The 23,785-nt window shown below is 48.1% G+C and overlaps 9 protein-coding genes across 9 annotated transcripts; all 9 read left to right on the plus strand.

Moving 5' to 3' along the window:
* Positions 1 to 902: 902 nt before the first annotated feature.
* On the plus strand, positions 903 to 2,894 carry BC939DRAFT_400749 (uncharacterized protein; the record flags this gene model as incomplete). Its single annotated transcript, XM_051552563.1, has 4 exons — positions 903 to 1,143; positions 1,229 to 1,470; positions 1,741 to 1,909; positions 2,032 to 2,894. The coding sequence occupies 4 exons, from the start codon at positions 903 to 905 to the stop codon at positions 2,892 to 2,894; spliced, it is 1,515 nt and encodes a 504-aa protein (XP_051409001.1).
* A 4,117-nt stretch (positions 2,895 to 7,011) lies between these two features.
* Positions 7,012 to 7,260, plus strand: BC939DRAFT_376681 (uncharacterized protein; the record flags this gene model as incomplete). Its single annotated transcript, XM_051551694.1, has 1 exon — positions 7,012 to 7,260. A coding segment is annotated over one exon (249 nt), but the record flags the coding sequence as incomplete, so codon positions are not given.
* A 1,057-nt stretch (positions 7,261 to 8,317) lies between these two features.
* Positions 8,318 to 9,971, plus strand: BC939DRAFT_271542 (uncharacterized protein). Its single transcript, XM_051551137.1, has 3 exons — positions 8,318 to 9,057; positions 9,156 to 9,780; positions 9,873 to 9,971. Exons 1-3 carry the CDS (start codon positions 8,416 to 8,418, stop codon positions 9,878 to 9,880), a joined length of 1,275 nt encoding a protein of 424 aa, XP_051409003.1. The 5' UTR covers positions 8,318 to 8,415; the 3' UTR covers positions 9,881 to 9,971.
* Positions 9,972 to 10,196: 225 nt separating this feature from the next.
* Positions 10,197 to 12,486, plus strand: BC939DRAFT_271555 (uncharacterized protein). Its single transcript, XM_051551138.1, has 7 exons — positions 10,197 to 10,252; positions 10,353 to 11,145; positions 11,243 to 11,309; positions 11,399 to 11,472; positions 11,564 to 12,053; positions 12,150 to 12,246; positions 12,336 to 12,486. Exons 2-7 carry the CDS (start codon positions 10,445 to 10,447, stop codon positions 12,395 to 12,397), a joined length of 1,491 nt encoding a protein of 496 aa, XP_051409004.1. The 5' UTR covers positions 10,197 to 10,252; positions 10,353 to 10,444; the 3' UTR covers positions 12,398 to 12,486.
* A 416-nt stretch (positions 12,487 to 12,902) lies between these two features.
* On the plus strand, positions 12,903 to 13,867 carry BC939DRAFT_461110 (uncharacterized protein). The gene has a single exon (XM_051556975.1). The coding sequence runs from the start codon at positions 13,077 to 13,079 to the stop codon at positions 13,746 to 13,748; it is 672 nt and encodes a 223-aa protein (XP_051409005.1). The 5' UTR covers positions 12,903 to 13,076; the 3' UTR covers positions 13,749 to 13,867.
* A 334-nt stretch (positions 13,868 to 14,201) lies between these two features.
* On the plus strand, positions 14,202 to 14,850 carry BC939DRAFT_479883 (uncharacterized protein; the record flags this gene model as incomplete). The annotated part of the gene is made up of 2 exons (XM_051558882.1): positions 14,202 to 14,296; positions 14,499 to 14,850. 2 exons carry the CDS (start codon positions 14,202 to 14,204, stop codon positions 14,848 to 14,850), a joined length of 447 nt encoding a protein of 148 aa, XP_051409006.1.
* A 1,113-nt stretch (positions 14,851 to 15,963) lies between these two features.
* On the plus strand, positions 15,964 to 16,419 carry BC939DRAFT_479884 (uncharacterized protein; the record flags this gene model as incomplete). The annotated part of the gene is made up of 1 exon (XM_051558883.1): positions 15,964 to 16,419. The coding sequence occupies one exon, from the start codon at positions 15,964 to 15,966 to the stop codon at positions 16,417 to 16,419; it is 456 nt and encodes a 151-aa protein (XP_051409007.1).
* Positions 16,420 to 20,368: 3,949 nt separating this feature from the next.
* On the plus strand, positions 20,369 to 21,259 carry BC939DRAFT_461111 (uncharacterized protein). The gene has a single exon (XM_051556976.1). The coding sequence runs from the start codon at positions 20,469 to 20,471 to the stop codon at positions 21,138 to 21,140; it is 672 nt and encodes a 223-aa protein (XP_051409008.1). The 5' UTR covers positions 20,369 to 20,468; the 3' UTR covers positions 21,141 to 21,259.
* A 620-nt stretch (positions 21,260 to 21,879) lies between these two features.
* Positions 21,880 to 23,410, plus strand: BC939DRAFT_506040 (uncharacterized protein; the record flags this gene model as incomplete). The annotated part of the gene is made up of 3 exons (XM_051560740.1): positions 21,880 to 22,215; positions 23,033 to 23,138; positions 23,250 to 23,410. The coding sequence occupies 3 exons, from the start codon at positions 21,880 to 21,882 to the stop codon at positions 23,408 to 23,410; spliced, it is 603 nt and encodes a 200-aa protein (XP_051409009.1).
* Positions 23,411 to 23,785: the final 375 nt, after the last annotated feature.

The raw sequence follows: 23,785 nt of genomic DNA on the forward strand, positions 1-23,785 counted from the left end.
GTTAAAGTGCCTGGAGTGTTAGTAGGCGCCCGCGTGAGGTTGCTGAGACACGTCGCAGTAGAGCGGTGCGATAGAAAGACCATGCAGTATATTCTTTGAAACAAGGTGAAATGTAATAATTAAAGTTATCATAAAGAGTTACCAATGCGAAAGACGGCTAGCGGGTACTCATGAGTCTGCTCATAATAGCTTCAGCAAGAATGATCTATGTCTTTGAGGAGCGCATTGTGCATTGTGCAGTACCTGGCAAGTGAGCTATAACAGTTATTCGTATAACGAAGTGTGCCATAGGCGACAATGACATGCTTGAGTACCAAGGGTCTTTACGCCCAAGATCCAATTGAGGTAGTGACGCCCTAACATATCCAAAAAAAAAAAAGCCTACTCGGCACGTTCACCGGTGCCCAAGTGATTGGGTTCTGAGATACTGCATGCAAGTACTCAAAGTGTTCATGGTAGCCATGGGGAAATATAAAATGCGAGGATACGGTCAAATGTTTATGGAGCAGGAAACGAGCAGGCTACAGGTGGTTGAATAAAAAGTACAGACAAGGCCCGACTCAGTAGCATCAGGAGCACCCTTACTAAGTGCATTCCAGAGGCAGACATATAACCCTGGAAGACGATGTCGTTCATGTGGGCTTGTAGTATAGCATCAATTGAGTTTCAGGAACAATGAAAAGAGTGAAGTGTGGAAAAGGAAAGCTTAGAGGGGCATGTGCATCGTTTTTCATGATCACCATTATATCATTCACTCTAAAGGGTATAAAACCCCTCCTTTCTTCTCTTTTTATCCTTATTCCTCAATTCCTTAAACGTTCTCGCTTCAGCCCAGCCTTGCGCTCTTCACTACACACGGACGATACCACGACCTTCATCAAAATCACATATACACAACAAAGATGCTTCATACACCATCGCAAAAATCAAGGCTGGCCGAGTTTACAGAGCTCCTCAAGGATGATAATCGTGTCAAGGTCGCAGGCGTGGATCTGGACGGCATTCTCCGCGGCAAGGTCATGGTCAAGTCCAAGTTTTTGTCAGTCCTCGAGTCTGGCTTTGGGTTCTGCTCGGTTATCTTTGGCTGGGATATGCACGACAAGACATACCCCGAGGAACTGAGTGTCTCGAACGCCGCCAATGGTAAGGAATATCAAAATGCCCTGAGGACGTGCGAAATGAAGAACATTCCGTGAGCAAAGGAACTTAACATTTTTGGCACCACTAGGTTATAGAGACATCATTGCGGTTCCTGACCTGTCAACCTTTAGACGCATCCCTTGGGAAGGCAATATTCCATTCTTCCTGCTGTCGTTTTACGATCCTGCGACGAAACAGCCCCTGGCCGTTTGTCCCCGAGGATTTTTAAAACGAGTAACGGACGAGCTGGCATCCTTAGGCTGGGAGGCCATGTGTGGAGCAGAATTCGAGTTCTTCAATTTCAAAGGTATTATCCGGATCCACGGGGCAGTTTGACTTTGGGCGCTGTTATCCACGGATCGTTCAGGATTATTCAGGATCGCACAGGACACAGAATATATTGAGATGGGCGTGCGGGAGAGCGATGACGACAAAAGACGAGCCACCTTGTATTTGTGTTCGATATGACGGAGTGACTACTGCTATTTATTCATTCAAGTGTTGGACATTACCGGCTCTACTTTGAAGTTTTCCACTACTATTTCGATTGCTTCATATTAATCGAAAGTCTATGTCTTTGGGAAATTTCATTCTATAGAGTCACCAGAGACGCTTGCAGCAAAGGGACACACAAAACCAGAGGCATTGACGCCAGGCATGTTTGGATACTCGCTACTCCGGCCATCTCTAAATCAGGAGTATTTCTACAATGTCTTTGACGAGTGCAGGAACTTTGGTGTCAATATCGAGAGTTTTCATACCGAGACAGGTACATTAATACGATCCTTGACTATGGTGCCGTCCTTTCAGCTTTATCCCGATAGGGACTAGCCCGGAAACCTTGATGATGCCCAGTCTAACAAATGATGTACTTACCGTCCATGTCCTCAGGTCCCGGAGTATTTGAGGCGGCCCTGTCCTACGACAATGCAACCAACATGGCTGACATGGCTAATCTGTTCAAGCTATCGGTCAAGCAGCTGGGAATGAAGCAAGGAATTATGCCGACATTCATGGCAAAACCCTACGGCGACCAGCCCGGATGCTCTGGACACCTCCATTTTTCGCTGCGTGACATTGCCACTAAGACCAATCTGTTTGCAGCCGCACTGGACAGTAACGGTAATCCCGAGCAGGATCTAGCCAACGATGAGAACCGGCCTGAATGGGAGAAATCTGTTGAGGGCGTTAATCATATGAGCCAGATCATGAAGTGGTTTGTCGCAGGACTCTTGACAGGATTGCCCAGCATCATGGCCATTCTGGCCCCAAACATCAATTCGTACAAGCGGTTGGTGGAAAACTACTGGGCACCTGTGACAGTTTCTTGGGGCATCGAAAGCCGTATCTCTGCAATCCGTGTCATCGGCCCCCCACAGTGCGATCTTAAGAGCACACGGCTCGAGATGCGAGTCGGCGGTGCAGATATTAACCCTCACCTCGCGATTGGAGCATGCTTGGCCATGGGTCTTTACGGCATCAAGAACAAGTTGTCTATGCCTGTGGGACCAACGACCGCGGAGGCAGAGGTGAATATGGCTCATGGAGAGGGTAGTGCTAAGGTCAAGACTGAGCGTTTGCCAAAGTCCCTTAAGGACTCTGCAAACGCCATGCTCGAGCCGGGCTCGATTGCGAGACAAGTGTTGGGAGATGCGTTCGTGGACCATTACGCTGCTACGCGGTTGAATGAGTATCGGATCTGGGAGACTGCTGTTACCACCTGGGAAACCAAGCGTTACTTTGAGCTCGTTTAAGACAAGAAAGTTTAATAAAAAGCCCTTTGCAATCTACATCTGCCTATACAAGTGTGCCAAGAAAATCCTCCCAAGGACGTGTTTGGAGGCACGGTGTGATTTTTCTGTAGGATGGAGTGGTCTAGGATGTTACGCCATGTTAGCCATCGGTTACGGCTTAGGGATAGCGAAAGAGTTGAAGATGTCCTCAGGAAAGCTTGGAACAAAGAGATGATGAAGCAGCGTTATGACGGAGAGCAGCACATTGGGGGAATTGGAGGCTGGTGGTGCTTGGCAAGACAGCCCAACGCTTCGCGGATCCGTGGCCGATTGGAATTGGGTTTCTTGTCCTTTGCGTCATTGTGCAAAGAATGGTTTCTAGCAGATAACATTCGGTTATGTCTGGACTGGACCTTACGACAACAACATGACAAACCCATGAAGGTCCCAAACGAGCAGTATAGCCCAGCTGGTAAACCCAACCCATTGGCTGGAAAGTGGCCATCCACCTTCACCTTCCTTGATGTCCCCAGCAAGCATGTCATCTTGCATTAATGCATTTGGGGGTAAGTGCCACAGCCCAAGAAGACAACCTTGTTTCTTGCCGAACATCCTCAACAAAGAATCACAGGCAGTCGCCCCTGCACTCCTCCTCCTTTTTGCGGTATTGCAGGGCCGAATTCTGATTGGCGGACTCGCGAGGCTACACGAAGTAAGAGGGTCGGAAATCTCTCCGGAGAGTCCGCTATGTCACCGTTCTCTTGGGCTGTTTGTCTGCGACGCACTGAGGTTCTGTCCAATGAGCGTTCCCGAAACAGAAAAAAGGCCAAGAACCGATCTTCAGGGTGTCACGGACACTCGAAGAAAAAAAGAGGGTCTCAGGGACTGATCTTGCATTAATGCAATTAACTAAAAACCAGAAGAACCAACCCAAGCACGGCATGCAACAGCCCTGATTAGAACTAGCCATGCGAAGATAATGTGGTAAAGTCCATTATGCGAGTGAAATGCGCGCGCGTTTATCCGCGCTGCAAGAATGGACCTAGATCGCTGCAGACCCATCCTTTCCTTGCACTCCGCTGGGAACAGACGGCAGAGGAAGAGATGTGCTCCGCCTCCCCTCTACAAATCGTCCACAGCCTGACAAAGCTTGGGACCCGAGTGTGAACACTGGCGGTAAGGAGGTGATCTATTCCGTAGAGGGAATGTACGATCTTCTTAGCATGCACCTCATTGCAGGTCGGATCGTTATCAATGTGGAGTATCATTCCGTTGAATTATGATGGCATTTCTGGTAGCAAAACTGCGCCTTGGGGAGCAATCGGATGTGTATGGTTTAGGAGGGCCGATGATTTTATTCAGTAGGGACTCCTTGATGGCGCTCCAATTGCGTCAAGACGAGAACCCAAATGCCAGCAGGAATCCCCAGATGAAGGACCATAGAACACGCCATAAAATTATTGTGAGCGGAAATGTTTGCAGGAATAACATTGAGGTGTCCAGAAGACGACGGAATAGGCTAGAAAGACAACTGGGCTAAGTAAATAAACAGGAAAATCAGGGATAATGCAGCACTGCCGGCATGAAGACACCCATTATTCTCGTATTCTGTACGCAGTTGAATAGTCACTGGTGTGCAAATGAGTCCTGATGAGTCTTTGGAACCATAGCCCGCAAAAGGAAAAGATTCAAAAGCCCTACCGCAGCTGCAAGCAGAAAGCGGACGCATATAAAAGGAGGCCAACGATCGCACTCCTTCCCCCCGCAACAAAACACAACACCTATATTTTTTCTTTGTAGATTAGCCATTAGAAACGCACAAGAAAAGAACAGACTACGCCAACAACAGCACCGACGAGAAGAAATCTACATACATTGTACATTGTATACATTTACAATCCATCGACGTTTTTTGTGGCGAGATCGACATTGGACACTTCTATTTTTATTCTTTTTTGTATGCTATTTCCTTCCTCTTATTCACATCAAAAGCACCCGACACTTCCCAGAGCAACAATGTCCTCCGCTTAGATCCAGGACCCACATTCAGACTTACACAGGTAAAGAAAGAATCCGCTCAGTGGAGTGGTGACGCGTGATGTCAGGTAGTGTCGATTTGTGATTGAAGAGGTTGGCTGTAGCGCGAGGTTGCTTTGTGTTACTTCGCCCTGGAGCCGCAGCACTTTACAATGGAACAGTTGTAGTTTTTGAGTTTCTTGAGCAAAAAAAAAAAAAAGAAAAAAAAAAGACGTGCATCTTGCGCAACGGTGGCAACTGCTGAGTGCTTCTGCGTGCCTATGCACTGCACTGCACATACATTACAGCACATACATCGGCTGTGTGCGTGTAGCTGCCATGAGAAGCTATCGTCTTCAATGAACACAGATCGGAATCAGACTCTTTGGGCTCAGTGTTTCTTTTTCTTCCTCTTTTTCTATCTCCAAAAAGGGATCCTTTTCTGAGGGCTCTCATCCGAAATACCATATTTTTTTTAGCAATTGACTGCGTCGCATTTCACATTCCCCTGGGCTGTGCCGAAAGACCTATCCGCATCACATATAAAATGCGCTCATTTCCCATTTCTTCCTCTCTCCCTCCTCCTTACCCTCCCTCACCTCCCTTTCCTTCCTTCCTTCCATCCCCACTGTTTATCTTGCTCGTTGTTGTTGACCGTTGTTGTTCAGCCGCACACCTCTGCTTCTGTCACACTGCTGCAAAGTCATTCAATTGACTTTGTTCTTTCTTTTTAGTCTACTGCTATTGTTGTTGTGGCAGTAGACGGTCGGGACCTCTTAGTATCCTTGCTCCACTTCTGCATTTGCCCCTTACAAGAAAATCTCCATTTGCTGCCACATTCAACTGCAATTGTCTGTCGTAGTAGATACCAGTATTTTTTTTTGTCCGCGCGGTCTCATTGACAGTTGCTCGTCGAGTAGTGGTACTAGAGCCGATTTAAAAGAAAGATTAAAATAAGTCTTGGTGTGGTTGTTGTCTGCGACGTGTGGTGTGCTATCCTTGGTAGCAACGAGTGCGTTCTCTGGTTGTTGTTGGCCGAGAAATTCACACTGCCCATTTTCGTTAATCCTGCCTTCCGCATTTGGAACACCCTGCCTACCCCACGCCATTAAAAAAAAAAGCGCGAGCAATTGAAAAGCGAAGAGTAAGCACGGGCCTTTGCCACCATTTTTTTAATCTACTTTCGTAAAAAAATCCAGCCCTTAGCCCCACTGTTTTAACCATTTTTATTCTTCTTGTCAATACTCTAACGCGCCCTCTTCTTCTTCAATTGACTGCCAGATCCTTCTCAGCGATGGAGCCCACATCTCTCTTCATGGACGACTTCATGGCTGACGCGGCTGACTCGGATCTCGTTAAGGGATGCGATCTCTCATTTGCCCTACCCGGATACATCACCAATACAACCATGGTCGACTTTAATGCCGCCGAGCAAATCATGGCCAGGAACAGTTTTGCGTTCCCCAGCAATGATATCGCGGGAATGTCCTGGGACCTGCTTCCTTCCAAGTTGCAGCACCTAACAGGGGATTCAGTCACTGTATCCGCCATGGACTTTAACTCGGAGATGTCTCCTGCCATGAGCCTCTGCACCCCCACAGCCAACGGACTCAAGTCCCCATTTACATTCGATGCCCTCGGACTCGATGAAATCGGCAGCAGCCCCTCGGTTGAATGGAGATCGCCCATGGACGATGCTTTTGGAAGCCTGCAATCGCAAGAGAGCTTTGATTATGATTTCGCGGTGGATGTATCTCAGAACACCATTTGGCCATCACAAGCCGATTTCCAACTCTTCCCCGACAATGCACCATCGGTTAGCAGTCTCCAGCAGCTCTTAATGACCCCAGCGCCTTCCGAATCCGAGATCCCCATTTTCAAAGATTCCCCCTATGAGCTCGGCCTCGACTACTTTTCGCCTCTTGACTCTGCAGCCACTAGTCCAACCCTGAGCGACTGCACCGGTCTATCCAGGGAGTTTGGCGCGGCTTCTGCTTCATCAGCTAATCGTAATTCTGGTTACAATCCCGGAAAGAGACGTCGGCGTCGTCGAATCACCTCTGAGGAGCATGCCCGTGTGATTCCCGAGGAATGCAAGGATGATCCAGATGCTCGTGCTCGCTACATGTGCTCGGTCTGCGGCAAGACCTTTTCTCGGCCCTTCAACTTGCGCTCGCACAGGGCTACGCATGCCGGTGTCAAGCCCTTCACATGTGGTCATATTAACGATGAAGGAAAGTTCTGCGGTTGGTCATTTGCTCGTCGCCACGATCTGGAGCGCCATACGCGCAGCTGCCACTCTACCAAGAAGCAGTTCAAGTGCAGGACCTGCGGAACCGAGTGCGGAAGGAACGATGCCTTCAAGCGTCACCTACAAAGACATGCTGCTTGTGCGCTGGCAGCTTTGATGGAGGAGGAAGACCAGGAGATGGATCAGGCCGGTGCATGATCAATCCAAGGCACTATCTCAACGTGAATCCAACCTTTTCCCCTTCAGGGCCAATGTATATGGGCGTGTGCGCTTTCGTTTAGCGACTACCCACAACATACCAACAGCACCGTAACAAATTGATGACAGGACCAACAGAGACACCAGCAAACAGGAACAGCAACGACGGCAGCAAAAACAACAACAACAACAACAACAACGACGACAACAACAACAACAACAACAACAACAACAACAACAACAACAACGACAACAACAACAACAACAGTAAGAACAACAACCCCATTATATGAAATGGTTGATCAGGAACGGCGTCCAAAGAGAGAAAAAAGCAACAGGAACACAAATTATACAGGACCAAGAAAGAGAACGTGGTGATGATTTTTAGACATTCTTTTCCGTTCCCAACCCTCATCTATTTGCTGTTTTATTTTTTTCTCGCCAAGTACTCCCATATCACATAACCCTTTCCGTGCACACTTTTCAGAGCGATTCATCTTTGGTCGGGCGCAGATTTGGAAGGAAGGAACCTTTCTGTGCCATGGAGCATCCCCTCCTACTTTGAATCCTAGTGTTGAACGTACCCTTTTTTTTTTTTTTTTTTTTTTTTTCTTTCGCTAAGAGACGAATTGCAAAAAGCCATAAAACTCAGAATATCTTTACACTTTCCTGTCCGCGATGAAATGAATGCATATACCTCATAGAGAATATAGATAGCGGCATTCAGCTACAAGAAACGCTTCGAAATGACCTGCGATATTTAATCTCATTGAAACCTGCTAGAAGCCGTGAGAAAATGATAAGGAAGTCTTGGAAGCAATAGGCATTGATAGCTCGACTTTGGCACTTTGCACTGCTGTAAAAGAGCACGGACGACCATCTTGTGCACTGAGTGCGCATATCATTGGATGAGATGAGGGACGCATTGCATCCGGTGCTTGCGGGCTGTGCGGGCCCACCAGATCTCTGCAGTCACTTCTGGTTCTTTTGTGCTGAGTATGGCGCGTTTGTTCGCCCTTGGGCTGATTGCATCTTTCATTCCATTCCATCCTCCTTCTTGACAACAGACCGCAGCCAATGCAGAATATACCAGGACTCTCATTCTTTGACGGGCTCACTCGATCGCGCGCGCTGCAGAGCCGCACCTCATCCAATTCGGCATCCTCACCTCCAGAGACACCTCTGCAGGACGCAACTCCTTTCAGAAACGGCAAGGGCGCAGACATAGACACAGACACAGACACAGTATCACACCCGCTTGGCAAGGACGGCGACAGAGTCCAGGATGAATCCTCAGACACGTTTGATGACCCATTATCACTAGCTACCTCCAACAGCAACTCATCGGCCTCCACACTCCCCGCAGCTTCGTTTTCCAGACGTGCAGCTACTATCTCGTCCGGATCTTCGTCACCCATGCCCGGTTTGCCTGGCAGACGCGCCACCAGTTCCTCCACCATGGGTCGGTCTTCCATTCTGTCGCTAGACAACATTTTTTCAGCCCCGATTCTGAGCCGTCGAGCCAGCAGTATTACAGAGAGTGCGACTGCCTCGGGACGCGCGCGAAGTGCGTCAACAGCAAGCAAAGAGAATGAGGAACCAACAGCCAAGGACGTGTCATTGATGGCTCAAGGGACTCAGGCGTATGCAATGCTGAAACGGATCCAGGAGCATCCAATTGAACTCGCGGATATCATTCGACTTCTCGTTACCAAGAAGGTAAGGAGAGGACATTTCGATTACCCTGTATGATATTCTGGTCCAACCCACAACCCTGCTGATGACAGCTTTTTCTTAATTCTCTCAACGTATTACAGGCAATCTTAATTCTCCCAACATGTCCTATCTCGAAAGACGAATCGGGTCCAACAAGGGCGACCTATGAGGATCATGTCATCATTCCAGAGAGTACCCAGGGCGAATCGCTCTTCGTCACACTCAGTGGAATCCGTGGTGTATTAAAGCCGGCATCGTCTTCTGTCGCTATTCTGGGCATGGCGACAGGACAGGATTTCGGGACAATTGCATCGGATGCTTCTGGACTGACAAAACGCTCGTTTTTTGATAATGTCTCGAAATCAGAAGGGCCAGAAGGGTCTGGAGCAGTTGATGGCAGCAAGGAGTTGAAGTTGGTGAACTCGAGCAAGAGACCTGTCGTCATTTTTGTCGATTCTGTGGGGTCGATACATACGCTTTTGGTCGATAGTGTCATACCTAGTCCAGAAGGCGATGCTGTGCCCACACCGATCGTGCCCTTGGCAATAGGAATCGCAACAGTAAAAGACCGCTCTGCAGCGATGCGGACTCCAAGCGCGGCAAGTTCCGTACGCTCGATGAATATCTCAGACGACAAGGATGGAACGCCCTTACCCAAGCTACCAAGGATTGCCTCAGATCTACCGCTTGAATGGGATAGCACGGTCAAGGATCTGGAGAGGTACAGTAAAGTGTCTTTTGCCGTACCGTACACATGAGGCACCACACACCCACGTTTTCCAATTGGTTTCTAATAACTCAATTTCATTTCTGCATAGTTTCGTAGCGAAACTCAGAAAGAGTCCTCTGCCCAACGGTGACCGGTACGCCAATGACTTTCAGCGGAAGTATGACGATGTTCGCCACAGGTTCGAGGTCTACGGAAACGCATCGGGGTTGAAGCATCGCTGGAGCGACTTGGATTTCGACGAAGTGCAGCAATGGGTGGAGGCATGGCTTTGCAGGGAGATGTACAGTGTAATCTTCCCACGTTCAGCACACGGCATCAACAGCCAGGATTTCTTGCAGGATGAGCAGCTGCAAGCCAAAATCGCCGCGCTAAACTTCTTAGATCTGACGCTAGAGCACTTGGGCTTTGTGTTGGATCATCCAGAGGATGTGGAACACATTGCACAGGTCGTACGGGAAGGGGGTGTTGGTAAGAGGCCCTTTTTATTTATTTTTTGCTCCGCCTTATTGTTTTTGATATACTTCTTGAGCAACACGTACTCACATACTAGCTGTGTTGAATATCATAGAGATGCAAAAATTAGCGTCAGTCAAGTCACCATCGGACAAGATGAGCGTTATTTTGTCCTCCCACCGTGTAGTTGTCGGTGCGCAGACTTGAATGCGGGACAAAAAAAAAAAGAGTTTGATGCGAAGACCCATTTCTCAGGAACGCTCACACTTTCTTTCGAATCATCAACTATTTATTTTAGATGCACTCAACAGGGAGCCAGCTGTCCAAGTGCTTTTGGAAGAAAAAGAGGTAGCAGGAGAATCAGTAATCAACACTAAAAGACAAAGTGAAACATTCGCAAACAACGCAGCTGAGCCGAGTTCTTCGTCCGGAGCAATAACTGATGCAGCGCCAGCAGAGGAACGACTCAGCTTACAGAAGGTTCCTATGGACGAAGGGTACGATAGACCTTCATTACCTTCAATGGATGGTGACAAGGAGGAAGGTAGCGTTGCTGAAACTACTGAAGAGAGAGCTCTCGAAAGCAATGTCAGCGAGTCCAAGGATACAGTGCAAGAAGCGGATAGCGACGAGAAGAAATTGACAGCTACAGATGTCAGCCCAGCAGATGTGGCATTACCGTTGAGTCCAGTTCCCAACGAGGCAGCTATGCCGTCGATTACCGTGCCAGAGATATCAGCGACGCCGCCCGTAGCAGATGCAGCATCAGGAACTACTAGTGGGACAGCTGCGAGTCCATCTTCACAATCGGTATCGCCAAAGAAGCAGTACAGTGCAGACGTGCTGCTACCGCTATTGATCTTCAGCGTCGTGAAGAGCAATCCGCCCATGCTGATCTCGAATCTCAGGTAATGAAGCAAAAATCAGGTCTTTGACATTTGTGCCTTGTTAATTGCGACTATTTAACTTTACTCATCGTCCCCATCTGCCGATTTCTGCCCACAGATATATTCAGAGATTTAAAGTCCAAGATCATCTCACAGGGGAACTGGCATATTGTCTGACAAACATGGCAAGTGATCTGGAAGAGCAGTTCAGCAGCATCCCCAGTTGATATTGATATATGATCTAACAAAGCCTTTCTCTTTTTGTTTAATTTAGATGGCTGTGGTATCGTTCTTAGAGACACTAGATCCTCAGGCACTCGGACTTTCAAACGATATCAGGGTCGTGAGGTAAAGACAAGGCTCTGCAGCTGTTGCATCCGGCAGATGGTGGTTCGTTATCGAGGGACTAATTTGGTCATTTTCTATCATGTGGTACCAGTGATATGTCTGATATCCAGGCCACTCCAGGAAAGCCCCAGCCAGTGCCGCGCATCAACCTCCAGGATGGTATTGACCATACCAAAGCCCTCGGTCATAAAGTCAGTCAAGAAATTGTCGGGGCGGCCGAGGAGGGAATCAAGGTTATCTCGGACGTGGTGCAGGATGGATATTCAAAATTCTTTGGCCGCTTCCTTACCACAACAGACGGTACTTTGCCCTTTGGAAACAGCAAGGCCGGAGTCCTGAACCGCAGCACGAGAGCCATGTCTGCGGCCTCTTCCTTAGCAGCCACCGCAGCGGCATCTGCAGCGGCAGAGGAGGAGCGAAAGAGAAAGGCAAGCGAAGAGAAAAATCGGGGGCTAGTGGGGCTGGTGAGCCCTGCAGGCGTGACGAGCAACGTAACGGTACTGAGCGTCGATGGAACTGCTGGAGGAGCTGGTGTAGAAAAGACCAGCCCGCATGATAGCGCGATGGAGGCAGCCGCCAGAGTGAGTGGGGTGCAGCAAACATGTCTGGAAAGCAACCAATGTTGGTCATATGTATTAACCGTCCTGAACGTCTTTCTACAAACTGACGATCGTTAGGAGCGTGTCCTGGAGTATATGAGGAATTCAGAGGGACCGCAACTGCAGTTCATGGCCTGTACGGATTCGGGTGATCTTCGACTGAACGACATCAAGAGTAAGTTGAAATGCGGAAAGGATGTTAGTTTCTTAAAGCAGGACAAGTTTTAACCCTCCGCCTGTTTTGTTATGTTGTTTGGAAAATAGGTCTATTGGACGACTATCAGAGAATAGGCAAGATGCTGGAGGAGATTAAGCGACTCGCCTAGGCCATCAATAAAGGGAAAAGAGGCTCATTCAAGGTTATACGGCTGTGGTTACACAAAGATATTATTTGTGGTGCATGAGAAAACACGTAATGCGCGCGGCCCTTTTGTCCCGCACGATCAAAAATTTGATTGAAAAGTTCTTCGTATATCGCCCCAATTCTGGGTATTTTTGCAGAAAAAAAAGTTCTCAGAGAAGAACCTTCCCTCTGCTCCACGAAAGAACGGAGGAATCAATCAAGCAGGGTCGAAGCCGGTACGTCTTGATTTGCTCTGAACGTCATTATTCACAATAAATCTGCTAATAAGACTAAAGAAAAGCGCGTACATTATTTTGAATGTTATGAGACTCGCATAGACCTTCAACCCATAGTACTGGGATGCAGGTAAAGAAAAAAAAAGGGTGTGGTGACTATTGTGGTCGATGGAAGGACATTAACAGCGCGGTCTTTCAGTTCATACGATATATCGTCCACATTGAGGTGTTGCCACAAAGAGGGTTCCTGCACACTAATGCATCGGAATACTTGATCAAAACATCATTCTCTGCAGTGAAAATAGCGATAGGGACACTACAAACTAGTACAGTGAGCAGCAAAGCTATCCTCTTCAGCTTAGTCCCACGGAGCAGTAGCGACCCTCTTGCATCCGATACATCCTGCACGTCGTTCCGTGCAACCCTATGGCCCTCTTGCCTTCAAAGAGATATACAGCGCTTGGCGCCACCCCTTTCGCGCCAGTCTGGAGCAGCTCGGAAAGAAGGGCACGCCATGGCGCTGCTTTCTATATTTTTGGACCTATAACACACTGCGGCCAAAGGCAGCCTTGTGCATATAAAAGCGGCCGACACGGGCTGCCGGTCCTTCACTCCCCTCTTTTCATACATCCTCCGCATTTCGCTGAATTTTTACGCCCTGCAGAGCACACCCTGCACACTTCACATTCCATCCCATCATTCTTCATGACCGAAAAGAGCGATAGGACTCGAGAGATCGCTGAGGGTGTCATACAGTGTGAACGGCAGCTCAATGACTGGAGCGAGTGTGTCCGGAATGCATGCTACCACTCGGAGTCTAGCGATGAAGACACAGCAAACAAGGCAAAGGACATGAGTGAACCAGGATCCGAGCGCACCCTGTTGACGAGACTCGACACAGTGCAGTGCAGGATCGAGCATGTGGAGGAGGTCATGGGCATGTTCATGGCAGAGAAGCAGGCGATCCTTGACAGCGTTGACGGGCTGAGGACTATGCTACTCGAGGAGACGAGCCATGAACAAGGGCGGCGCGAGCGGCGGATCAGAGGCAGACCAGGGTCTCGCAGTGCACGATCCGACGAGCAGGAGCAGACGTGAATGTGGACGCTGGAATATGGCAGGATGTTTGGCTTCCACACAAGGATCGCAGCGCCAGTTTACACCATTCTCATGCAGGATAGCATAGCAAGACAATAAAAAACAAGGCTGATCCTGACCCAAGAACAGACTAGATGTAGATGAATGGAGTGTGGTGTGCAGTACTTCAGGCAGAGCGCGTGGTGGCTACTGCTGGTTCGGTCTAGGCATAATCATGTCCGTAGATGCCTGAAAGAACAAGCACTCATGAAACCGCAAAGTGAGTCCATTCGAGGAGGCTGTCCGCAAATAACGTCAATAGTAAGTCGGTGCAACACAGAGACACATGCAGCCTTTTTTCCGGTCATCGGCATGGCAATACCCAGTTGTGCCTGACAAGGCGCGACATTGCCTAACAGGGCCCGAGACCTACAAGCCCTTTGTCTTTCTTGTGACAAAAGAATCTTGCCCACTATGATCATCACCAAGACTGAAAGGAGCCAAGGTGCGACCAAGGCACAGAGCGCGGCCAAGGTACAAAAGCGCTACAAAGAACTAACCAAGCGGAAGTAAGCATGCTGAAGGAATACCGAAGGACAGGGTATCCAGTGCTGGACGCGTATAAGTATCTCTCGAGATCCCGCTGCAGATGGCTTCTCACCTTCTCTCACATACACACATACACACACACGTACATACACACACCTTCACCCAAGCACTCAGACTCACTCACTTTTCAACTACCTCACACACGTCCGCCATGTCTTCTAGACCCTCTTCTCCCCCAGTTGCCAAACAGATCGCACAGGCTTCTGAGAGCGTGGCCAACTATGAGGATCAGCTGGCAAAGATGCGCAAGTTCCTCAACAGCAGCTCCGAGCCGATCTGCGATCCCCAGTGGTTTGCAGGCATGCAAAAGAAGCTCAACTTCACGATCGAGCAAGGAGCGACGCTCACGGTCTTCAGGAAGCCGTCGGGAGATGCCACACTTGACGATCTTGTCGTTCTCGAACGCGAGTGTTTGAGGGTGCAGCGCCATGAAAACACGTTGCAAGTGATGGCTCTTATTGAGCGCACTCTTGCGAGCGAGAAACAGGTACTTGCCAGGCTGCAAGCCTTGTAAGTGGTCTGGTCCTGTTGCGCGAGCACATGTCTCAGTAGGATAGCACTGAAGGCCCCAGATGGTGCAACGGGAGTATCACTGCATCATGGGCGGCGCAGCAGCCGGAATATAGCAGCAGCATACGATATCAGTCATCATAGTAGCCATGATCCAGGAGGGAAAAAAGAAGCAATGACAGGCGCGATGGTTATTGCAAGAATGATAGAAGTACATGAATAAATTGCACGTTTTGCTCTAAACGCGCGTATTGATGCATGGCTGATAACGGAGAGGGGCGGATGTAGCTATGCTGCTCGAATGTGTCTCGTAACGTTCGCAGCTGCTGTTAGTGTTCCCTGAACCTTGACGAGTGTAATGGGGCCCTAGATGGCGGTGCCAACGGAAACGAGACAGACCGCTGGGCCGAACGATAACCGGGGATCATCAAGAGTGCAGGGTGGCAGATCTGGCTCTGAAGCAGGAAGGAATGGTTGCACGCCTTTTGCCAGCCGTGACCTACAATCTACGCTGAGATCTGGATAGGATCTTATACCAAGAAGGGCTTTTCATTTTATCTTATTTTATTTTATTCAAGTCCTACATGATGCAGCCTTTCGGAAGGAAAGACGGATCGCTCACGTACTTATGAATGAAGACCCGTATTCAAACATTTTTTTTTGTGTTTTTCAATATGAGTGTAACAACTACTCGTTCAACCGCCAAGGAACTCTTTCCTAACCTGTGCACCTACAAGTTAACTAAAGCTGGCGCTTCAGGCATGCTTCTTTTCACTACTTCTCTCGAGAACGCCGCTTTAGAAACTCAATACATCATTGATGCTTGCCTGTTCACAGTATGTTTTACAGCAAGAGAACTCCTTCCAATTTTCGTGGTCATCACCAAGGCGGTTAAGAGCAAAAAAAAAAAAAAAAAAAAAAAAGAAAAGAAAAGAAAAGCATTGCAAAGGATTAATCGAGCGAAACTGGAAGTGAGCGCATATAAATACCCCAGGCCCCACTTCTTCTATGTCTTCACCTTTTTGCTTCCTCACCTTATCGCCCTTTCGTTTCACACACAAGACTTATCGCGCACCAGTTTTTGAAAAAACACTCTTTTTCAAGGTCCAGCCACGCAATGGGTCCCGGAAAGGCCGCCGGACATACAGCGCTTGTCCGCACGCGCACGCTAAAATGTAAGGAAGAATTCCTCGATCGTGCAATAAATCCAGGAGCAGTTGCTAAACAGATTGCTCTGGTCTCTGCCCGTATAGAAGCATGCGAAAGGGAACTTCCCGCACTTGGGAGCGATCTCAACGGCAGCTCGTGGCCCCTGTGCGACCCTGTATGGTTTGCGGAAATGGAGCAACAGCTCGATTTCGCGATAGTGCAGGGATCGCTGTTCACTGTCGACGGAATGTCGACCTTTGATGTTCCGTCTGGCCATCTCGTTATCCTCGAACAAGAGATGTTGAGGAGAAAGCGCTACGACAGTGCCATGAAATGGATTACTATTGTTGTAAGCGCGTTGAACAAGGACAGGCAGTTGCTGGCTCAGTTGCTGGCTCAGTTGCGGGCCCAAAGTGAAGCTTGACCTTGACCTTGACCTCTCTTTTGTGATATAGCGCGAAGGGTCCCGAATGCAACAAGGCTAGTGAAGTAAAGCAATGGTTGTCTTTAAACATAGAATATAACATGAAGAGAAGTGATTTTCACAAAAAGGGTTACTAGTCTTTTTGCATTAATGGCGCGTGTGGTTATGCGGTTCATAGCAGCAAAGGCGAACTTCGCTCTGTTCGTCATCTGTGTCTCGTTTATTTTACGATAGTATACCGACTTGGATGAGTGTGGTGATTAATCATTATGTAGCGACAAAAACTGAAGCGTAAAGAGGCGTCGGATCAAATAACATATGTCTTTACTGAATGGCGCCAAGCAATTACTATGGCCGCAAGGCTGGAGGGAATGCCTAGACGCCTTTTCTCCCGATCTTTGTTTCCATGCTACCCTATGCCCTGAGCGTAGGATGACGGTAACAAGTCCATTCTAAACTTAGGAGATAGGCAATAGGTATTTTCTTTACAAGAGGCGAATTTTTACACTTTCCATGGGGACAGCGCTTATGACATTCAGTCGTGGACGAAACCGTATTGATGAGTTTGATTATTGGGCACTAGCAGCATCTTTACCGCTCCTTCTCTCGACATAATCACAGGCACATACAATACAACGCAGTCAAAGATTCGCTATTTACAGTTTACATCTAAAGCGAGTGCCCACATAGAACCTTGAGTGCGCATCGCCTAGTGTGAGCAACGCCTCGAAACCCGTAGCTCACGGAAAGCTGTCGTACTGAAGCACCCAGGGATATCAGTCCAATGGCTGTTGTCCCATATTTTCAACCTTTTTTTTTGAGGCCGAATAGTTTATTCTGAAAGTGAACGAGAATCCGGTCATGGATGTTTATCTCGAATAGACTGCGATACTTATGGAAGAGTTGAAAAATACCGCGACAGCCTGAAAGCCATGGACCGATGAAGATATGCTCCCGGAGGTGTTCCTTGAGCCCGAGAATGTACTAATAAAGCTGTAAAAGCACTCCACTCTCTCTTTGCGATAACCGTTGTGAAATATCACATATTGCTTTATGGTTTTAAAAAACGAGAATTAAGCATAGGCATCGATGGTTCACTACGCCGTAGTCCTTACGTGCGTAGGAAATAATAGTAATAATAAGAAAAAAATTGCGTATGTGGTATTGTGGAAATAAACAGAGGGAAGCTCGTAGCCTGATGATATCCACATTGGGGTTGGTAATCTTATCAACTCCCGCTGTTAAGCGGCTGGTTTGCCGCAATTATAACCGAAAGATTGGCTTGAGAATAGGATCAAGTATCAAAAGTGGTCGAGAACGGTTAGGACCTGAAAGTAAGGTGTGTACATTGCCATAGATTAAGTTAAGTGGTGGTCATTACCTTTCGGATTCTTACGCGTCTTCTCTCTCCCAACGTGCTGCAAGGCTGCGATGGCGATCTTTGAATGGCTTTCCTGAATTTATCTGCCATGATCATCTCCAAAATGCAGAGTATAAGCAATAAGCACAGCCTCTTGGGAGGAGCCATAGGCAAGGTTATTTTGTTATGGGCTGCCGTATGAACGACCACATGAGAAGGTGCCTTTTCTTCGTGTTGGAATAAGGAGGATTTCCACAAAAGAGCCACCAAATGAGGACAACATGTATAAAATGATGGACTCTGAAGCACCACTGGTCTCTCTACCACGCCCTTCCTCACAACACTCATAGTACTCATCACACTCCGCACATATAGGTGCATACACAGCAAGTCCATTTCACACATCAAATTTCATTTGCACCTTCAAGCATGGCCGCTCCAGACAACAGAACTCGCGAAGAGGTTACGAGAGAACTTCACCTCCGCCAGGACCGTTTCGCCAAGATCTACTGGTCAGTCGCCATGTACGATGATAGCGGCAGCATCCGACATGAAACGGATGATTCGATTAGCCTTCGCGGCGTGAACTTCGATGGCCCTGAAGATGCCGAGAGGATTATTCTTGAGAGGATTAACAATCGTCTACTCAGGGAGGACATTGCGCGCGAGAGAATCGAATGTTATCGAGAAGAGCTCAGGGAACTTTCGCAAAAAATGGCTAGGGATCTTGCGAGACTACGCGCGCTTGATCTGCTCGAGACCACCGCCTAGTACAACGGAAGAGAACGTCTTTCATCACATCCAAAGTGTTTGACGGCGCCTTGCGAAAGGTTTTTACCCATGGTAGACAAGAGATACAGTCCACTTAGTAGCGCAAACATTGCTGGATGATGAAAATCCATCTGCACCAAGCAAAAAAAGAAGCAATTCTCTGTCGCATATCCAGAAGTCCGTCTACATAAAGAATTCATGCTGTACAACTGATTAAAAATAACAGCGGAATGTATGCGGCATGCATATTGACTATGGCTATTGTGTTTGGCGCGATTGATGTCTGTGTATGGATAAAAGACGTGTGGTGATTTGCGTGGAAATAAAATACCGGGGATCGATATTCATATATTTATGAGCAGCGTCATCCACACCGGGGTTTACTGACAAAAAGATCTCTTCGAGCACTTCTGCGCTAAGGCTTTCTGCGTTCCTTTAGGGAACGATTGAAGCTCAGTGGCAAAAGGGAGTCAGACATACAAAACATACGGCTGGACACTAGGACGATGGTATAGCGCTTGGTATGACCTGTAGGCGAACCTTGCGACCTTTGTGTTGTTATAGATTCAATCGCGCATGTCTTGAAGATGATCCTAAAGGCAAATCGTATTCCTCCTGAAATCAAGAATAGCTACTCTAAGCCGAGCAAGCCGCTCATTGAAGATTATCTTCATAGATGAACATATAAATTCCCTAACTTCAGGTACTTACAGTCTCCATCTCGCAATCACCGCGTTCTCGCTCTATGTTCTTTCCGCTCATTGCGCGGAGGGTGATTTTTAGACTTTACTCATTCTACACAAAAATTGGTCGTTCACCGTACTCGAATGATCATGACTACTGAACAACTTCGCGCAGCCCTAACGCAGTGCGAAAGGCGCATCCAAGAGTGCGGCCAGAGGATGCAAAGACTTATGTCTATACCCCATATCCTATTCACCCGCCACATTCAAGGAGACAACCAGGAAAATCCCATACCGCTTAGACTTTTATGCGGCAGAACAGCGACGACGGAGTTGGCTATTTCAGAACATTGCGGGAGTTACGAACTATATGAGTCAGTATCGAGAGGAGAGCGCATCGATTCTGGCAGAGCTAAAGGATTTGATGGCTAACGTTCAGGCTATACGCAGTGGGAGGACGCATTATCCTAGTGTCAGACACCCTACTCTATTTAAGAACAAAAGAACACAAGTCGAAGGCCACAGCACTTGAAAGCGTTTTTTTTTACAAGCGATAGGCACCATGAGAAAAATTCTCGGCCTCGAATTCACTGCTTCAGTCCAAGTAAAGATGCATGTTCATTCTGGAATTCAAAAAGACGATGAAGGCTTTCATTCAATATCTTTCTTACCACCGTTGTATGCAAGAAATAAAAAAGCTTAGTGCCTACTGTGGTCCCGAGAATGGACAATGGTGGGGCATTATTAGATTTAGTCTGCGCTCCGTATAATCCAAAATCTCGCTCATCAACAAAGAGAATCAGTCCAAGCACTTTCACTCTGATATTCATGTCTAGAGGCGATAAACCGCTGCTGACGTTGACCTTAGCCCCGGCATTCACATCTATGCTGGACGTGCTTGCCTAGTAGATAGTCATCATGCGAAGATAGAAGTTAGAGCATGGAAAACATAGGAAGGCATGCGGAACCAAAAGCGACAAGTTCTTGCCATGGGTATTTGGGGCCAGCTTTCCGATGCTGGCTTCTACAATGCGACTGGTCCAAATCTGACTGATTTTTTTACACGTTTTCGTCTTTACCTCAATTTGAAAGCAAAACACTAGTAATAAAGTACCAGCAGCGATTCTGCAGGCAGGTACAGCGAGAAGTAGAGTTACCCTCTTCAGCTTAGTCCCACGGAGCAGTAGCGACCCTCTTGAATCCGATACATCCTGTACGTCGTTCCGTGCAACCCTATGGCCCTCTTGCCTTCAAAGAGATATACAACGCTTGGCGCCACCCCTTTCGCGCCAGTCTGGAGCAGCTCGGAAAGAAGGGCACGCCATGGCGCTGCTTTCTATATTTTTGGACCTATAACACACTGCGGCCAAAGGCAGCCTTGTGCATATAAAAGCGGCCGACACAGGCTGCCGGTCCTTCACTCCCCTCTTTTCATACATCCTCCGCATTTCGCTGAATTTTTACGCCCTGCAGAGCACACCCTGCACACTTCACATTCCATCCCATCATTCTTCATGACCGAAAAGAGCGATAGGACTCGAGAGATCGCTGAGGGTGTCATACAGTGTGAACGGCAGCTCAATGACTGGAGCGAGTGTGTCCGGAATGCATGCTACCACTCGGAGTCTAGCGATGAAGACACAGCAAACAAGGCAAAGGACATGAGTGAACCAGGATCCGAGCGCACCCTGTTGACGAGACTCGACACAGTGCAGTGCAGGATCGAGCATGTGGAGGAGGTCATGGGCATGTTCATGGCAGAGAAGCAGGCGATCCTTGACAGCGTTGACGGGCTGAGGACTATGCTGGTCGAGGAGACGAGCCACGAGCAAGGACGGCGCGAGCGGCGGGTCAGAGGTAGACCAGGGTCTCGCAGTGCACGATCCGACGAGCAGGAGCAGACGTGAATGTGGACGCTGGAATATGGCAGGATGTTTGGCTTCCACACAAGGATCGCAGCGCCAGTTTACACCATTCTCATGCAGGATAGCATAGCAAGACAATAAAAAACAAGGCTGATCCTGACCCAAGAACAGACTAGATGTAGATGAAAGGAGTGTGGTGTGCAGTACTTCAGGCAGAGCGCGTGGTGGCTACTGCTGGTTCGGTCTAGGCATAATCATGTCCGTAGATGCCTGAAAGAACAAGCACTCATGAAACCGCAAAGTGAGTCCATTCGAGGAGGCTGTCCGCAAATAACGTCAATAGTAAGTCGGTGCAACACAGAGACACATGCAGCCTTTTTTCCGGTCATCGGCATGGCAATACCCAGTTGTGCCTGACAAGGCGCGACATTGCCTAACAGGGCCCGAGACCTACAAGCCCTTTGTCTTTCTTGTGACAAAAGAATCTTGCCCACTATGATCATCACCAAGACTGAAAGGAGCCAAGGTGCGACCAAGGCACAGAGCGCGGCCAAGGTACAAAAGCGCTACAAAGAACTAACCAAGCGGAAGTAAGCATGCTGAAGGAATACCGAAGGACAGGGTATCCAGTGCTGGACGCGTATAAGTATCTCTCGAGATCCCGCTGCAGATGGCTTCTCACCTTCTCTCACATACACACATACACACACACGTACATACACACACCTTCACCCAAGCACTCAGACTCACTCACTTTTCAACTACCTCACACACGTCCGCCATGTCTTCTAGACCCTCTTCTCCCCCAGTTGCCAAACAGATCGCACAGGCTTCTGAGAGCGTGGCCAACTATGAGGATCAGCTGGCAAAGATGCGCAAGTTCCTCAACAGCAGCTCCGAGCCGATCTGCGATCCCCAGTGGTTTGCAGGCATGCAAAAGAAGCTCAACTTCACGATCGAGCAAGGAGCGACGCTCACGGTCTTCAGGAAGCCGTCGGGAGATGCCACACTTGACGATCTTGTCGTTCTCGAACGCGAGTGTTTGAGGGTGCAGCGCCATGAAAACACGTTGCAAGTGATGGCTCTTATTGAGCGCACTCTTGCGAGCGAGAAACAGGTACTTGCCAGGCTGCAAGCCTTGTAAGTGGTCTGGTCCTGTTGCGCGAGCACATGTCTCAGTAGGATAGCACTGAAGGCCCCAGATGGTGCAACGGGAGTATCACTGCATCATGGGCGGCGCAGCAGCCGGAATATAGCAGCAGCATACGATATCAGTCATCATAGTAGCCATGATCCAGGAGGGAAAAAAGAAGCAATGACAGGCGCGATGGTTATTGCAAGAATGATAGAAGTACATGAATAAATTGCACGTTTTGCTCTAAACGCGCGTATTGATGCATGGCTGATAACGGAGAGGGGCGGATGTAGCTATGCTGCTCGAATGTGTCTCGTAACGTTCGCAGCTGCTGTTAGTGTTCCCTGAACCTTGACGAGTGTAATGGGGCCCTAGATGGCGGTGCCAACGGAAACGAGACAGACCGCTGGGCCGAACGATAACCGGGGATCATCAAGAGTGCAGGGTGGCAGATCTGGCTCTGAAGCAGGAAGGAATGGTTGCACGCCTTTTGCCAGCCGTGACCTACAATCTACGCTGAGATCTGGATAGGATCTTATACCAAGAAGGGCTTTTCATTTTATTTTATTATATATATTTTACTCAAGTTCTGCATGACCAGCCTTACAAAAGGGAGTGGCGGCGTGGAAAATAAACAGCAATGAGGTTCTTTGTCCTGTGGTTCACTTTTTGCTGTGGTGTCCTGCGAGTATTTATAAAAGCTCTCTGCGCTCCTTATTGTCCTTATTTCCATCCTCCCCAAATTACTGTCAAACATTATTACTCCATCACTTAAATAAGCCCTATTGCTTTTATCTAGTCCGCTATGAAGCACGCACCTGAACACCAGGACCAATTGGCTCGCGAGATCGAAATCGTCACCGAGCGGATCTTTAGGTCTGAGAGATATCTTCCGATGTTCTTAGGTATGATTTCTGAAGAAGCGTGCGAAACTGTTGGTTTTGGCGCTCTTCAATGTCCTGACTGCAATCCGAACGCTGAAGTGCCCTTTTTGGAGTCGAATCTTCATCTGTTAGCTGTGGAGGCTTCTAAACAACGATGCCTGCTTCGAAGACAGATGATCCAGAGCATGAAAGAAACGTACGACTCAATGACGATGGAGCTTATACGAGATCGCTCGTTATTGGGTCAGCTCCAGCGACAGTTGCGAGCCATGATTGGAGCATGGGGAAAGTAGCCACTCATTATGTCAAAAAGAAGGGGATGTCTGAAAAGGATGTTAAGTAGAGCATGCTAGGAATAAAGTTTTTTTTTATTCAGCAACAGCATGCTACACTTTTTCATGACTGAATGCACTTGCCAGATCCGAACCATCAGCTTGTTAAAATAAGAAAAAAGAAATCGATGATTAACATATCCCACATTTTGTGGGCGCGTATCTTTGTGCGGGAAAAGTCTCCTGACTGAACAGTGTGTACTACAGAGGAACCACGGTTTCCCTGTGGAGCCTGAATTGTCAAATTAAAATGTGTGTATCTGGCTGTGGAAATACGAACCATTCCGTTCTTTGCTCTAGTGAACTAGTGAAAGAAGGTTTGTTCACCTCAATTAC

The sequence above is a fragment of the Gamsiella multidivaricata genome (genome assembly GCF_025024155.1).
Source record: "Gamsiella multidivaricata strain RSA 2152 chromosome Unknown BC939scaffold_65, whole genome shotgun sequence".
Classification (NCBI taxonomy): domain Eukaryota; kingdom Fungi; phylum Mortierellomycota; class Mortierellomycetes; order Mortierellales; family Mortierellaceae; genus Gamsiella; species Gamsiella multidivaricata.